The following is a 16250-nucleotide window of genomic DNA, read 5'->3' on the forward strand; positions in this document are numbered from 1 at the left end:
CACATCACTATTGTATGCAAATTAGATATAGATATAATGCAGAAGCGTCGGATGAGTTGGTTACAGAGCAGCGAAGTACACAGTCATCAACTAAAATGTGGATGGTAGAAGTTACTGAAGGGAGATTGTTAAGAGTAAGGGACAGTGCTTTGTGGAACACATAGCTAAAAGAAAACTTTGAAAAAGAGGACTGAGTATTAGCAGTATAAAAACCGCGAGCGGTCGGTCAGAAAGCCTTGGATCAAACTAGTGGATAGAGGTTTGCTCAATTCAGGCAGCTTCAGCAGAATGCGGGCAACGTGAAAAATGCGTGCAGACAGGCGACGCAGCTTGAGAAAAGCGGTAAAAGAAAATCCAGTACCGAACCTGCTGGATATTTTTTTCGAAGTTAATATTGGGATATATTGAGGGCGAAAGGCACCATTTCGGCTCCATCTCTGTGCGATTCAGGGAACGTAGGAACGGGTGAATGCTAAATATTTTTTACACACTCTTGTACACTACGCGAACGCGCACACCTCGTGAATAACGCGAAATAGAAGTGTCCTTTCGCTAAGGCAGTTTTGGGAAAACTGCTCGCAGCTTCGAAAAGACCCGTTTTATCTGGAGTGCCCGGCATTGCAAAAGAAAGAGCACATAAACACCCTTCCAAAATCAGCCAAGCGATCACATACGGTGATTACATAAACATCGCAACCTTCAAAACGAAAGCCAAGACCACCTACACGTTGAGAATATTCTTCTTCCATGGCAGCACAAACCAAATCACGATCCCCATACACAGGCCTTTTACATACGCTCTTGGTTTCTAGTATGCCACACTGTGCACCACTCATGCTTCAAAAATAAATCCAAGATGCCCTGTTCGTGAAGCAACACGCAAATATGATTTGTTGCAGAATGAACGGAGAGACCGACGTGGTCCGCAGGTAGGAGCACTCTTTCAACTTCCGTGGATGCACGAAGCCTCTACTCTCTACTGCGTCTGTCGCCTCTGTCGTTACTAACGTAATCCATGAAGAAACTGCAAGATGAGCACTGAGGCACGAAATGTGCACGGCGCAAAAATCGCGATTCACACGACCACACATTCCAAACCTCGTTTACAAACACACGACACGTGATCTGCCTTTGGCTTTCCTGCAAAACCCCAATCCGAAAATAATAAACAAAGCCAAGCCAATCCATGGGTTGCAATAACGATTTGCTTATTTTCACCCGGTTGCACCAAGCTTCTAGCTTATTCCAACCGGGTCGCAGCAACGCCGGCCTTTGAAGTTTGAAGCACTTGAAGTCAAAACAAGTCGAAAGCTGCCAAATATTGTCGCTAGTTCGTCGCTTTTCTGCTCGTCAGTTCTTGAAGTTTGTCAGCGTGCTGGTGGTGGGAGTTCAATCGGTATCTACCCACCTGACAAAGAAATGGCTGGGGACAAGCAAAATGTGCTCTCAATCTCTATGCTTGACATCGGGGCCCTTGCGCAGCTAAAGCAGCACATTGAACAGGTAATGCGACTGAGGAGTAACTGAAGTGACCGGTCAAAGGCCCCGAGTTGAGCTTGTGTGAGGACTGAGTAACGACAATGCTTTTTCGATCAGTTATATAGTAACGTAGTCTGCTTGTGTGGACTGGAAACAGCGCGCCAGGTTAGCTTCTGTTTATGTCGTAGTGGCTTTTCACTATTTATGCTCTGGAAGATAGATGAACCACGCCTTTAAGTAGCCGTGTCTTGGGGTTGAGGCTGTGCATTGGAATAATGGATGAGTGTGCATAAAATTTGCTGAGATGGATATATCAGCGCATTCTCTTGTGCACTGTATGATGTTATTTTGTTTAATCGCACGCTTATACTTCCTCTAGGAACTCGATTTCTTCAGTACTTCACTGCAGCAGCTCAAAACCGCGCAAACAAGGTTTCAGGAATCTGAAAATTCCCTGGACATGCTTAAACCTTCATCTGAAGGAAAAGACATCCTCGTGCCTCTAACAAGCTCCGTATCCTTTAAATAGCATGGACGATGTGAGTTGTGCCCACTAAAGTGAAGACGCCCACACCGACATTCACTCGTTGCTGTGGGCTTGCCGTACTGTGGGTACAGCACAAATGGTGGGTGGGCTGGAGTATCCATAGTCTGGCCGCTTGTTATGGATGTTTGTTGCTGCAATTCTAGGAAGGGGGACGCAGCATGAGCAGATAATGCGAAATGCCCTCGTTCATCTTTCTTTAATATTTAAATATCCAGATGTATGTTCCGGGTAGGCTTGTGGACGTCAACAAAATTACTGTCGACATTGGAACTGGCTACTACGTAGAAAAGGCAAGTTCTGCGGTGAATCCAAAGTGATTGTGTGTTCTAGTGACTGTTTTAGCTGCAGCTACATGTTCTGTAAATTTATGTGCCACGGCACTTTGACGCTTTGCGACATAGAAGTATCAAATTAAGTAGAGTTAATGTTGGGCTAGTTAGTATTTTCGATATAAGCTCGTACTTTTCAGCGCAGCAGCACATAGCCAAAAAAGGAGAAGAAGGAGGACGAGTATACCAAATTCCCCATTACTTTATTATAGTGTTTATTTGTTGATGGTCAACTGTTCGTCCTTTTTAGTCATTCCTTTTTTAACCATGTGTCTTTGTAATGAAAACTATAAGCTTAAATCGAGAATACAAAATTCACAATTACTTTATTATAGTGTTTATTGTCAATGGTCGATCTAGAGTTTAATGATAGAAGCTAATGCTATCAGAAGAGCATCATCGCTTGTGGCTTGCTGCTGTCAAATCTCCTGTGCAGTGCTTTTTATCAATCATTAAAACTAGATTGAAAATTGTGCATTCACTCTGTAAATATTGCTACTCCTTAAACGTATGTTTTTGAAACTCTATGCTCTTCTTCAGGACATCAGTGGATCAAAAGATTATTTTAAACGACGTGTAAAGTACATCACACAGCAGATGGAGAAGATCCAAAAAGTTGCTCAAGAGAAGGTAGCACTTCGAGAGGGTAAGTGGGGGTTCAGTGACATGCATAGTCAGTTATCCTTGCTAGGTTTCTTCAGACATGGATGTGAAACGAAAAAGAAAAAAAAGATTCACCTGTTTATAGCATGCATGCAGAAAATGCCACTTGACTATTTTAAAAAGCCAGATTGAACAAAATCTTATCGGACTTGCCACTTTTCTTCCTATGCATATTCCTTTGTGATTTATTCAGGGATGTTTACTAGACAGTGGCATAATAACCACGATTCTGCTGTTGTAATTCTTGTAATTCTGCTACATTCATTTTTGTTACAAAGCTACAGATTTGTAAAAATAAAAGATAGAACAGGTGAAGGATTGCAACATTTAGCAGTACCTGTAAAATAATAAAAAACGAGCTCAAACCCCGTTTTAAGCAGCAGGAGAGGGAGAGCTACGCCAGTTGCACCATTTTGATGCAAATACAATTTTCTGTGTCATGCTCTGTCAAAAGCATTCAATTGACCGAAATTGTGCCAGCTTGTGCCAGAAAGGCTATATAGGCAAGCACCCCATGCAAGTCTGCCGTCAGACGCTTGTCATTCTACATGTGGAGTGGCTCACACTGGTTAATTCAGACAGGGTTGTGGGGCTGGAGCCGCATTTAGGTACAACCCAGGCAGCCAGAGATCGTCAATATAGTCTCCCGAATCTAATTTTAATGAAATAGTGATGCCCAGGCAGCTCAGTGGCAAAGCATGGGCATAGTTTCGGTTTCCTTAACTTCACGCCAACCTGTGACTGCGATCAGGCACGCTTCGGCCAGTCACGCCTTTCGAATGCTGCAATGCTGCTTGGCATGTCACTTTTCTTGTATTTTTATTTGTAGATGGTGTCACACATTCTAAAACCTGCGCATATTCCTTTCACTTGCATTCATGTGCCTCTTCCAGTGCACTGAAACTGCACACTGGTCATGCACTGTTTATAGTCCATGCAGTGAAGCATCCTCAAAACGTGACAAGACAGTTTGTAAGCAGGCAGGCATGACTTCTACCGCGTTGCATTCCGAAGAGGGTAGTGGGGGCCTTTACAATTTTAATGAAGATGTTGGTCTAAAATGCTGATATTGCTGCCCCAAAATGAGAGTATTTCTGCTCCCTAGAAATGCATCTTTTCTTGCTCCAAGAGCTGCTCCAAAACCTGTTTTGGTCACCCACACCCCTGAAGCAGCCAGTACGATTGCTTTAAATACGAACCAATATGACAGCTCCTGAGCAAGATTATTTTTCATTTACTTATTAAACAGAATCCTGTATGAAAAATGCAGTGTGGATCAAAGACGCACTGTTAAGAGTCTGGCATGTAGCACTGTCGTGAACGCAAGATGCTGCCACAGCCTTAAGGCTTGCAGCAAAGGCTTGAGCACTTTTCATATCACGAGCAGTTGAGTGTCAAAGCTAAGATCATGAGCAGTCATTGTGCCTCCGACTTTTTTGCAGTCATTGTCGAGACCATGGACAGGAAAATTCAGGCTACATTTGCATCTCAAGCTGCTGCTGCTGCTGGTGCTGCCGCATCTAAAAGCTGAGACAGATGATGCAAGAGTGGTCATCTTATTTATGCTTGTACCTCCTGCTTACAGATTAAAAAACTGTGGGCTAAGCTCTTGCCTCCATTTATTTGCTGCTATAGTCACTCTTGCATGTACACAGGTACAAGAGCCTTCACTACAGGGTCAAAAGAAAGTAGGGCATTAATGTAGCAGCGAGACGTGCAAATATTACTGAATGTTAGGTGAAATAGTTTGCCTCTCAGCAAAATAAAAAAAAAAAAGGGAGGGAGAGAAAATATAGCAAAACCAATAATATAACTTCCTCCTCTGAAAGTCTAATGCACAGCATTAGAAAAATGTGACGAACTGTAAGATTTATCACATGTAATTGTAAACATTGGACGCTTTATCACTCACCATCCATTACTTCACAGTGATTTGTTTCATTCAACTCATGCCATCTTTCCATGACGTGATCATTATTTTAAAGTTCAATGCATAAAATGTCATTCATTGTCTTACCCCAATTCATTAATACTTTTTTACCATCATTGAATGGAATAACTTGACATTGAATATCGCTACAGAAACTTGCTCTGAAAAATTCCTACAGCTGCTTTGCCGAGATGAAAATATGTACAATATTTTGATGTTCATTTTTTTCCTCCATTTCATGTTATGCTAAGATTTAATTTGTTTCTTGTTTCACTCGTTTTTTTTAAATGTATCGCGATTATTAAGATTCTGTTGCCACCCCCCATGTAATACCCTCCTCTGGAGGGCCTTTAGGGGCAACCTTAATGAATTGAATAAATGCCTCTGCAGAGCACTTATTTTAGATCACATTCCTTAAGGTGTGTAATCACTGTCACCAAGTCAAGATTTCTTTTTGTATTGTACTTGAATATCAAGTGTTCATTCCTTTTAGAAATGTGGCACAAATGAAGCTTGTTGCCCATCCTTGCTAGTTCATACTAGTGGCATTTTTCCAAGTACTAACATTTAGCTCTCCGTGTCATGGCACTTTTTAGTGTGCTAGCAATAATGTGTCACTTTTGAAGAAAAAAACTTGCCGAGTAACATCTGCATGCCACTTGCAAACTGAGCCATGGCAGATGCTTCTTTCACACTTTATGGCGATTTTATTTGCAAGCAGGTTTACCCGAGACTTCAGAGTCCGTGCACTCAGGCACGCCAGGTAGACGAGTGCCAAAAAGGCACCACTGTAGCAAAAGCTTTTACTTCATGTTGCATGCTACCAAACATACGGTATGCCAAAATCCAAAATTAAGAATTTGAAATTGCACACAACAGAAATTTAACTGTTACCCGCATAGGAACCATCACTTTGTCATCACATACTTTAAAGGGACAACTCCATGCAATTATTGTTCTCTAAAAACTGATTCTCTGGTACCCCACTCTTTTGGAGAAGAACAAGGAAGGTGGAGAAGCAATATAGTTGCAGCAGCCATGTCACTCTTTCCTTTGTTAACTAGAAAACCCCATGTTTTTTTAGTTTTTATCGAATTCAACAAGCACAGGAACTTCCCTATTCTTTCATAACATTTTAGCTTTTTTATTTTTTCAGCAGTGTGCCTAGTCTACACACAGTGTCACTGGAATGCTTACAATGTGCAAATTTTTTATTAAGCATCATGATGGCATTTTCTGGGCTCTGATAGCATACGACCACACAGCACAGTAGTTCTACATTACGGTTTTTACTTCTCAACCAGAAATGCAGGTTAAGGTGCTAGTATTATGCTGATCAAAGATCTCTTAGCTAAAAGGTCCGATTCTCAGCCCTGTAGTGGGGCAACTATGGCATCCCTTAGGTGCAAATTGTGTATAGTACCAGACCTTGCTAGCTCCATAAGCAATGAGAGATGAATGTCTAAAAAATTGCCTTTTGGCATAGGAACTTGAAATGTTAAGTCTTGCCAATTTTTTGCAAACAGATGTTTTGCAGTGGGCAGCTCCATGTCACCCGACACTGTTAGGAATATATCCAGAAACACTGCTGTACTGTCAAAACGTCATGCAGAAGTGGTATTCATGGCATGGCCACACAATATGCCACTAGCTCAATGCTTTGTTAGGAACATTTTACAGGTGTATGTTAATTATGGGGACTTCTGCTAATATTAAAAAGATTGCAGAGTTTGTCCATTCCTGCAGTGGTCTCGCTCAGTGGACAAAAATTGCAAAATACTATGTGTTCGGTGGGCGAGTAGTCTTTGGTACAGGCACGCACTGGGAACTCGCATTGATAAAGTTTTTGAAACTACAAAATTTGGCCAGCTCATAACTTTCTGATGTTGGCAGCTCTGCTTTAATCACAGCACTATTCACAATCTTCACTTGATTTTGAAAGACCCCAAGTCTCACCTGTCACAGCTGAGTAGTAACACTGGAATGTACAACTATACCTACAGCATTTTTCATCAAAATAATATAAAAGTTTATTCACTTTGGGATGTGTGACATTATAAAAACAAAAAATAAACTCTCTTCAGTGGATGTGATGACTGCTTCAGATGATGTCTTGAGACTCTGCAAGGCTGCTGAGATGAGCTTTAAGTGCATCAGCATACTCCAGCATGCTCTTTGCCATTGCTTTGTCTATTATGTACTGGGGAAGCCAGCCCTGCATGAGAAAAGGAGGCATGACAGAGTGTTGCAAAAGGCCAAGTAAAGATACGACGGGCTTCCCAGCAGTGGATCCGTCCGCTGATAAATGACACTTGGTGGAGCAGCTTCTTAATGAACCGGAGAACTTTATACAGACTATATACAAGAGATGATACAAGAGTCAAGCCGGATTTGCTTCCCCAAGGGAGCAACAATCAAAGACGAACGGCAACTGGCCGCGCCGGCCGCGCCGACCGCTAAAGCAGAGCGACAAGGGACTCCGCGTCCCCGCAGTCGAGCTGGCGCCTCTTGCCCCAGCTCCAAAGCAACCACTACTCCCAGCGCTCGCCAGCGCGAGCGTCCTATCCTGGGAAGTAGCTCCGGCCAAAAAAAAGACACCCGGGCGCAGTCCCGCGCTCCTGAGATGAGCCGGGAGCATGCCCCCTTTCCACAAGTAAAAAAAAAAAAATAAAAACACATTTCCTGCAAACTTTCTCCTCGGCAACCTTCGCAAAGCGCACCAACTGCACGCTACACATCGCAGCGCAGCGCGACAAAAGCCTGACCCCCCTTCGCGGGTTTTATGGCCTCCGGTCGCTCCCACTCGTGCGACGGCACAGCGGGAGACCGCGCTAATAAGGTCCGAGGAGAGGCAAAAGGGACGCTTCTCCCATCTCCAATAGCAAAGGGAAAATAAACTCAGAGGGGGGTCCGAAGGAAGCGCTCGCATTTTAGAGCTAATGCTCTCCTTCTAGGAACTAGAACGCGACACGCAGTTCAACACTAGGCCACCCAGCTGAGAAATTCTCCCAAAACACAAGTACAGATATACATCAACACATACACGAGGGTCTGGCATGGAAACTTACACAGAAAACCCAACAACCACTGAGGCCGAACAGAGCACGGGCCTTACAGGCCACATGCTACCACAGTAATTCGATCAAATTGCGGCTGAAGCCAAGGCAAAGGGACGAGACATTTAACATATACCGCGGACAAGCAGCAGTCCATTATGTAGTGCGTACCTGGCTAGAAAAATGTGGCTGAGGCAGTAGGGTCCGTATTCCGAGTACGCATCGTTATCGAAAGTGTCGCTATATCATCAACCTCAAGTGATCTGATTGATGGAAACGCCGAACCGGAAGTGGTAACAACATCTGGTTCAGGTGTTTTCACCAATCAGGTGACTTGAGGTCAGAGAGATAGCGACACTTGATAGCGATGCAGACTCTAAATACGAACCGAGGTCAGGGGTTCGCTAACTTTTCTGCCTCAAGAACCCCACCATCAATCAATATCCATCGTCACAATCGGACAGTGTTGGTTGTGCATGGACCACTCCTGGCTATTTTTTCCCTTTTCGTTACTTTGTAAGCATTTTTGTTTCTCTTTTTTGAGTTTGGCAGTCAGCTTTTTATAACATCCTTGCTACACACTCCAATGAGGCGCCCATGCCTTTCTGTCTTGGCTCAGTTAACTCAGCTCTGTGGAGCCCACGGTTTCAGCCGCTACACTTGCGAGTGCACGTACCTCAACAAGTGTCTCCTTGTGGGCCATGCCCCCTTACATGTAACACCTTTCTGCTGGCACTCTAGACATACATATGACAACAAAGCAACTTCGCCCGCTGCCAAGTTCACTGGGTGAGCCCATCGCAACTAATGAGCAGGTGGCACGGTGCACCTTAGCGTGATGCCAAAGTCTGTTCTATGGATGGTGCCTATGCTAATGGTGCAAAACTGAGAAACGAACTAGGATAAGGAAATCTAACGCTCTGAAACGAGTTTCAACGAACCATGCACTGGGTCTGGCCCGCTAGCGCAGCAAGAAGTAGGACATGGGTGCAGTGGAGGAGGGGTGAAGTCCAGTGGGTGCTCGTAGAACGCAAGAGAGCAACCCGCGGAATTTAGTTTGAGAGCCCCTGTAGTAGATGGTTGTATGAAGTAGTGGTGTTGCAATATGTGCACATATTAAGTGGCAGGTGCAATCGGTATGGAGGAAAAAATGACGAGAGCACTAAGAGAGGGAAAGCAGACTTAATTAGGCAAGTGATGATTTTGATAATCAGACAGGCTAACAGATAAACATATTTTATATGCAGGGCAAGCAAGCTGCTGTTAGTACTGACGCCTTTTGTCTTAAATCATGCAGACTTGCATAGATTAGGAGGGCTAAACATAATAACTTGCTCTTCTAAAAACAGTGCCTGCAAGTCTCGGCAAACTATTAAAGACAGCTACAAAATAAGTGAGTAAAGTTGACTTTAAGCATATTTCTTACCTTAAGGTTAACGTTGAGTAGCCACTGGAACTTGCTGCGATGCATCTCAGTATCTGAAGGTGCTAGCATGTACAACAAAGGTCCCTGTTCACCCCTGCAAAGTGAGAGTTGGCACCAATACAATCACTACTATGCCGCAAAAACAAGCGGAACAGCAAGAGACAACCAGTAAGCTTTAAAACTTCAAAGGGCACCCACTTTCCAATACATCGATTATTGAGAGCCACACATGTAAGAATAGTAATACTACTATTTCATTTTGCTAATCAAACTGCTCACTAAAGAAAGATAACTAATGCAATACCATTAACATGAAAGTAACACTACCACCAGAAATTGCATGACGAGTCGCTGTGAAAGCTCACGCAGTAATCAGCTCTATGCTAGTGTTAAATAACAAATGCCCTGCTTATACCCTGAAATGTTTTCGACTGTCTAAAACGAGTAAATGATAAGAGTAAAATTTTGATCCCTGGTAATTAGAAAATTTGGTAATTTGAGAATGGAACGTGGTCCCGACTAACACCCAATAAGTCTACGGCGTCAGACTTGTTAATTTGGATATAGGCAGGATCGAGTCCATTAACTCAAATGGGGGCGGGTCATATCGAGGTACAACCCACAAAGCCTGCATTAGTCCGAAAGGCTTTCCTGAACCACAATCCATGAAACAACGGCACTCGTGCACCACAGGCGTGCGCACTATGACAGGCGTGCGCACTATGACAGGCATGACGACGAATGGAAGTCCCCCACAGCCAAAACACAACCCAGTTTCAGTTTCGAGTCTTAAATCCATGTATGCTATCCTGCCATTGTTATCAGGTGCACATAGCGGACAGTTTTGCCATTTTGGACACTGGTCCTTCAGTTTTATGCTGGGATGGCATCACACTACTCTAGTGCTTCCGCACGTTTCTTTCTCTAGCAATCACGTGCTTTCTCCGCTCAAGTATGCTGATCCATAGAGCTTTGAGGATGCTTCACTGCAGTTTGAGTGACGAAGCATCATCAAAGCGTAATGGGTCAGTGAAAGAAGCAGCAGAGGAAATTAGGATTTTGAAGAAATTCTTCGGAATCGATGACAGAGTGCTCAAAGCAAAGCACTTAAAGAAAAACAAGTATTGTCACTGTCGCTTAGTTTTAATTTCAAATGTACACATAACCATATGGCAAGCACTCATTGAACAAAATGAGATTCAAATAGTTTTTCAATTTTTCAGGAACATTCAATAATTAAAGCTTCAGAATACTTGGAAAATTAGCATAGCACAGCATAGCAATAGCATAGTATACAAGAGTACAGTATAGCATAGTACACTACTGTACAGTATAGTATGGAATAGTACAGTAATTAGTAAAACCTCGTTGGTATGTTTCTTAAAAAATGCGGGGGAAAACGCCTTATTCAGGAAAACACATGATCAAACTGCCCGATTTCGCAAAAGTTACCTGTTGAATCAGGTACAAAGGCATTAGAAATGAGACTTTCACAGCATGAAGGTGTAAATTAGAATTTATAGACGTCAAGCACGAACAGCTTCTTTGCTAGCTCTCGGAGAATTCAGTCCACATTTGCATTGTCTTAAGCGCGGAAGAGATATAATAAAAAATCCGGTTCGTAGAAGGCAATCATGAGCCGGGATCGCTTCCTTGGTTGCTTCTGGCTGCTTCTCCCCCTTACAACAGTGACATGTGGAAAAGCCATCGCGATGGCTTACATTCGCCGTGTTCTTTGCTCATGCTGCGTTTCCCAGCCCTGGCCCGCTCGCATGCAAGAGAATAGTTGTAGTTCTCAAATACCCCTATGTCCCTAAGGCACTGCAAAGAAGCCACCGCATTTCTCCCCATGAAGTGAAGTTTCCGCGGCAACGGGTGCCTCACATGTTGGCTCGTTGGCTTTTTTATGATGCTTCGCCCCTTTGCACCTGGGCATTGCAGGAAAGCAACCGTGGCGAGGAGTGTCCCTGTTCAGTTTTCCGTTGATCACAAAACGTATTACATGACCACAATTCGTAAAAATTTCGAACCTAGTTAGGTAACTGAAAAATCATGTTATCCAAGAGAAAAATAGTGCAGCTCGTAGAGATTTTTTTACTGCCCGTGATTTTGAGTGCATGAAATGGAAAATAAGAACCAGGAACGCATCAATGAGGTTCTACTCTATACAGGGTGTTTAACATCCCAAAGCGATATGACCTACGAGAACCACCATAATGGACAGCCCAAGATTAATTCTGACCATCTAGGGTTTCTGAAGGGGCACTGACCTCACAACTGTGTCCTTGGGTGGCTGTTTGGCGTGCTCGGCGCTAATGGCACACAGTAAGTAGGACTCTCCACGTTTCTGCCACATCCGTAGGTTTACGAAATCCCTGAAAATAGACGTTGCAGACAATGGCGAAAAATAGTTAAAAAGCCCACAGAACGCTGAAGTTTCAAATAATGGCAACGCTTGTCAGCAGATTAGTGAAAAGGGGTGACAGTTTTTTCACTCAATGGTCAATACCTTCCAGACAGGCGGCACAGGAGAAACATACCTGGACGAAATGACTCCTTTCGCACCATCTGAAAGTATGTACACTATGTCTGTCTGGCTGTCTATGCTTTCTATAACCTGCAATGAAAAAAAAAAAAAAAGGGAAGCATGCTGTAACATAGTGACAACAAAACTTTTCTGAAGTGTAACTTGAAACTGGCTATGCAGATCATTGCATCTGTAATGACAGCTCACTAAACGACCAGTCAGCCAAGATGTGCAGCAACAATAATTTACATAACCTTGTTTTTATCACTGATCATGAATTCTTGGCACAGGCATCCTGCTCCTGAACTCCTGAAAAATGGCCGTTTTTATACGTCCCTGAAGATATTTTTTTGCCAGTACAAATAATACTACAGCGCACATTGCAGCAATGGTTGATCCTGAAAAGTGCATAAAAACATACGGGAAAACAGGAAAAGACTGACGTGTGTGTCCGTCTTTTCCTGCTATCCATGGGTTTTTATGCACTTTTCAGGATCAACATGTCTAACCAACTAGCCCAAACGCAGCCATTATTGCACATAATGGAATGCTCTTTCCAAAAACATAAGTTACAAAGCAGAAACTTTATTTTATTAGGGGACTCGCGATTTGATAAAAACAGGATAGAAGAGGCTCTATATCTACAGGTGCATTATTAACAAAGAATACTTAGAATGTACATTTTGATGATAAATGACCCAGGAACACAGTGTAAAAAAAATAAGGTACCTGTACAGCGCCATTCTTCACCTATATAAAAAACTACAGGTGGAAACAGCCTAATTTCTCATGCCATGCGCAGCTCCTGGTTTTTATGGAGGAACAAACCAAAACCACTGCAAACTGGCTGTAAAGTCCTGGGGAAAAAAAACAGCGCACTCTTAAAACATGGACAAAGAAACGACAACACAGTGCCGATTTTTTTTTTTTTTCGGTCATTTGTGTTGTTTCTTTCTGTTCATGTTTACGTCTCAAGAGTGCGCTGTTTTTTTTCCCCAAGATGAACAACCAACTAGTCCGTTCTTCCACCCTAGCTGTAGAGGCCCGATATACATGTTGGACATGCGGCAGACCTTCAGGAAAGCATTTTTGTGGAATAAAACCACCCGGGCTAAGAGTGAAAGCTCACTAGCGAATAGCTGGTGCCATCTTCGGGTAATTATCACCACTCAACGCCGTCAAATAACAAAGCCGACAATATGATTCGATATTTGACTTGCTGAAGTCTTTTGATTAGAAAAATTTGATGTTAATGCTGAACTACCAAGAGTGCGACATTTATGTTTTTTCAAGCGCAGCCGCTACGCCCTCTTTCGAAATAACACATGCATATTAGTTCTCAAAAAGGTCTATCAAAAATCAAAAGGTCGCTAGAGCGAGAAAATTTAAACGAGCTCTACAAGTGCAGAACCTGGATTAGCCACTCGGTGGCGCTAGGTTCACGAGAAACAATTCCAACATGTTGAAATTGGAGATTTTAAAGCATCGATCACCGGTGATCGGTTTGAATGGGCATGGTAAAAGAATTAAAGGGACACTAAAGAAGATAAACTCCAGCCATACTGAGTCAGGCACAAGCTCTCAGATTTATTTATTGCTTTAAACATTCGAGGTATAATGCGTCAAGAGAATGGCGTCCATATGAGCCTCCCCTTTCAGCGTGGGTTCTCTTCTCCACCCTTTCTACCACCCCACACACCCGCTTTTGCCTCGCGGCAGCAAGCTGGCCATTCTATGGAAAAAGAAAACACTTATTTGGCTTTTCGTTTTCCTCATAGCAGCAATGATTGTGTGTTTGCAGTCTGTTTTAAGTGCAATGCTGTCACTGCGACTGCATTGTAATCGGCAAGCTATTACGGGCTGTTGGCCTATGAGTGCACTGCCGGCATTGAATTTTGGCTGCAGCTATTTCGTTTTCCTCTGTATTCATGACTAAGTATGAAGGCCATCAAACTGCATAGGATTATGCAGTCTAGCCCAGTTATAACGAAGTCGGCGGGAATCAAAAATAAATTCATTACATCAGCTACTCTGTTATACTTGGGCTATGAAGAAAAAGAAAAGATACGGGCAAATTTCTTGCTCCTGGAAGGAGCAGTCCCCCATTTCATGAATATCTTTCGTGTATCTGTCGGTAGGTGTTTGATCACTCGGCACCAGTAGTGGACCTTAAAGTTGCCAATAACCCCCTGGTTCATGGGCTGCAGCTAGGCTGTAGTTTTTGGAAGGCAAGAACCTAAAGCACAACAGCATTCAAGTTTGTGCTGACGTGATGTGCACTGCAGCTGTCAAGCAACATCAGTGCCTCACGCTTCCTTCAGACCATTCCTCCGTTGAAGTCAGCGAACCACTTGCCAAAAACGTCTCGCACCATCCAGGCCTTCTTGTTGCTCACGTACATCACTGGTATAGAAGAGCACCGTGGAGAACCAGTGCAGTTTCTTAGCTTTAGCCAGTGAGCGAGTCTCTTGTCCGAACCAAACATGTTTGTGCAGATCCGGAGTGTAATTAAGTTGTCGCTGGCTTTTCTTTAGTCTTGACAAGAGTTTTCAATGCCAACAAATGGAAGAATCATCCTGCTTCATCTGAGTTGTAGATGTCCTTGCCGAAATATACAAGGATCCAATCGTGGTGCTTGGCCATCCACTGCTGGAGCGTTCCCTCATCAATTAAAGCAGCCTCCCCTATTATAATCTCTCAATCTGATAGTATTAAAGGCCTTGCTCACCACAAAACCTGGTGCCGGAGCTGTCAGCGAAAAATCATGGGCATGGCTGTGGCAAGCGGTAATTGGCAGGTGACACGCCAGTGAACTGACTGTTCGTCAAGAGCACATGACAAGGCCACGTAAGAAGGCTAATGCTGACATCAGTTTTTGGGGAGCGTTCACTATGCGGGGGAAAATAAAATTGAATTCAAAAAACCTTTTTTTTTTTTTTCAGGAGTCACATTTTTAAACTGCACATCTGTTCAGCCATCCATTATCAATAATGCCACACAGCCTGCCGCAATCATGTCGCTGGTTTGAAGAGTTGAGATACACTAGTGGCTAGAAGTGGGAGGTGTGCGCATCGGAGTGCCGGAGAGAGTCACACGAACACATGGCGAAGCAGTGACGCTGCTGTCGGCAGTGAGCTGCCTTCCACACACCATCCAGACTTCACCACAGGGATTTCCTTCTGATGTGCTATAGCTGTGCGGTGCTCTCTGGCCTTGTGGCATTTTGTGACATATGATATATGCGTACGCTAAAACGATAATCAAGCCTCAATCAACCTAGGACATGGCAGATGACCAATCCTGGCACTGAACTCACCGAGTAGATTGTTGTGTCTGCATAGTCATATAACAGACGACGGTTACAGAGTAAGCCCCTAGTGTGGCTGCTGACTATGGTCGGTCATGCTGTTCACAAACACGCTTCTGGCTTTGTCCGCATTTTCCTCCGATTGACGATCTTGCCTAGACATTACAGGAAACAAGCAATTCAATATTTGGACAATACTATTAATCTGACCAAGCTGGTTCTACAGTTGCCATGAGGAGGTTAACAAAAGATTCTTGAATTAAGGAATGTACAATGATGATGGGGTGAATAGGAAAGTAAGTACGGGCCCGAGACGGCGGAGGATTGTTGGCAGATCCCCCGGTGTGGGAGCATGTGTATGTGTGATCCTTTGTAAGGCCAACAACTACAAATGAGAGAGAAGCAAGAACAGATGAACCATATTTGTGAAAGTTTGGAGAAAGCGAGTAGCTGCAACCAGCAATAATAAGGAAAGGTACATGAATAACTGGATCTCATATTAAATAAGGTTACAAAAACGGAGCACTATAGCACCCTCTTGTACTTTACTGTGAAAGATTTGGGCCCCTCTTGGGTATCCCTTTACCACATTTGCACGTGTCAAAATGCGATGCACGTCCCCTTCATCACAGCCCTTCAAACACATTTATGTTCCACCTAGCCCTTCAATTTAGAGCGGCTTTAATTAGTGCAATTTAGCGCGCAATTTAGTGCGGCTTTAATTATTCGTACCAAAGACACTGAAGTGGCACTGTGCAAATTTATTCAGCTGTGCATTATAGGAGTGGTTCATCGGAATCAGCCTTTCTGCACAGGCCACAGAGATGGTTTGACAAGGAAGATTGCATTGACACCTGAGCTTCCTGCAGTTTTCCACAGTTTTCTACAGTTCCTGCAATATATGCAACATACTGGATGGCTGTAGTTAATTGTTTGAAGACTTCTTTGGCCTCCGCCTCACTTCAAGATCTTTAAGAATGGCCTCT

General features: G+C 43.4%; 2 protein-coding genes across 2 annotated transcripts in view; one reads left to right on the top strand and one right to left on the bottom strand.

The window, feature by feature from the left end:
- The first annotated feature begins 1307 nt into the window (after positions 1–1307).
- On the top strand, positions 1308–4623 carry Pfdn5 (prefoldin 5). Its single transcript, XM_084606579.1, has 5 exons — positions 1308–1503; positions 1859–1993; positions 2242–2316; positions 2896–3001; positions 4461–4623. Exons 1-5 carry the CDS (start codon positions 1420–1422, stop codon positions 4547–4549), a joined length of 489 nt encoding a protein of 162 aa, XP_084462705.1. The 5' UTR covers positions 1308–1419; the 3' UTR covers positions 4550–4623.
- Positions 4624–6953: 2330 nt separating this feature from the next.
- Start1 (Steroidogenic acute regulatory protein-like) overlaps positions 6954–16250 on the bottom strand; it is a 33574-nt gene continuing 24277 nt past the window's right edge. The window contains exons 9-12 of the mRNA XM_084606580.1: positions 11971–12047; positions 11701–11805; positions 9431–9524; positions 6954–7163 (exon numbers count right to left, since the gene is read on the bottom strand). Of these exons, the coding sequence (XP_084462706.1) occupies positions 7050–7163; positions 9431–9524; positions 11701–11805; positions 11971–12047 (390 nt within the window). The 3' untranslated portion in view covers positions 6954–7049. The remainder of the gene's footprint in view (positions 7164–9430; positions 9525–11700; positions 11806–11970; positions 12048–16250) is intronic.

Source organism: Amblyomma maculatum, chromosome 6, assembly GCF_055883805.1.
Source record: "Amblyomma maculatum isolate TAMU_Amacu chromosome 6, ASM5588380v1, whole genome shotgun sequence".
Lineage (NCBI taxonomy): Eukaryota > Metazoa > Arthropoda > Arachnida > Ixodida > Ixodidae > Amblyomma > Amblyomma maculatum.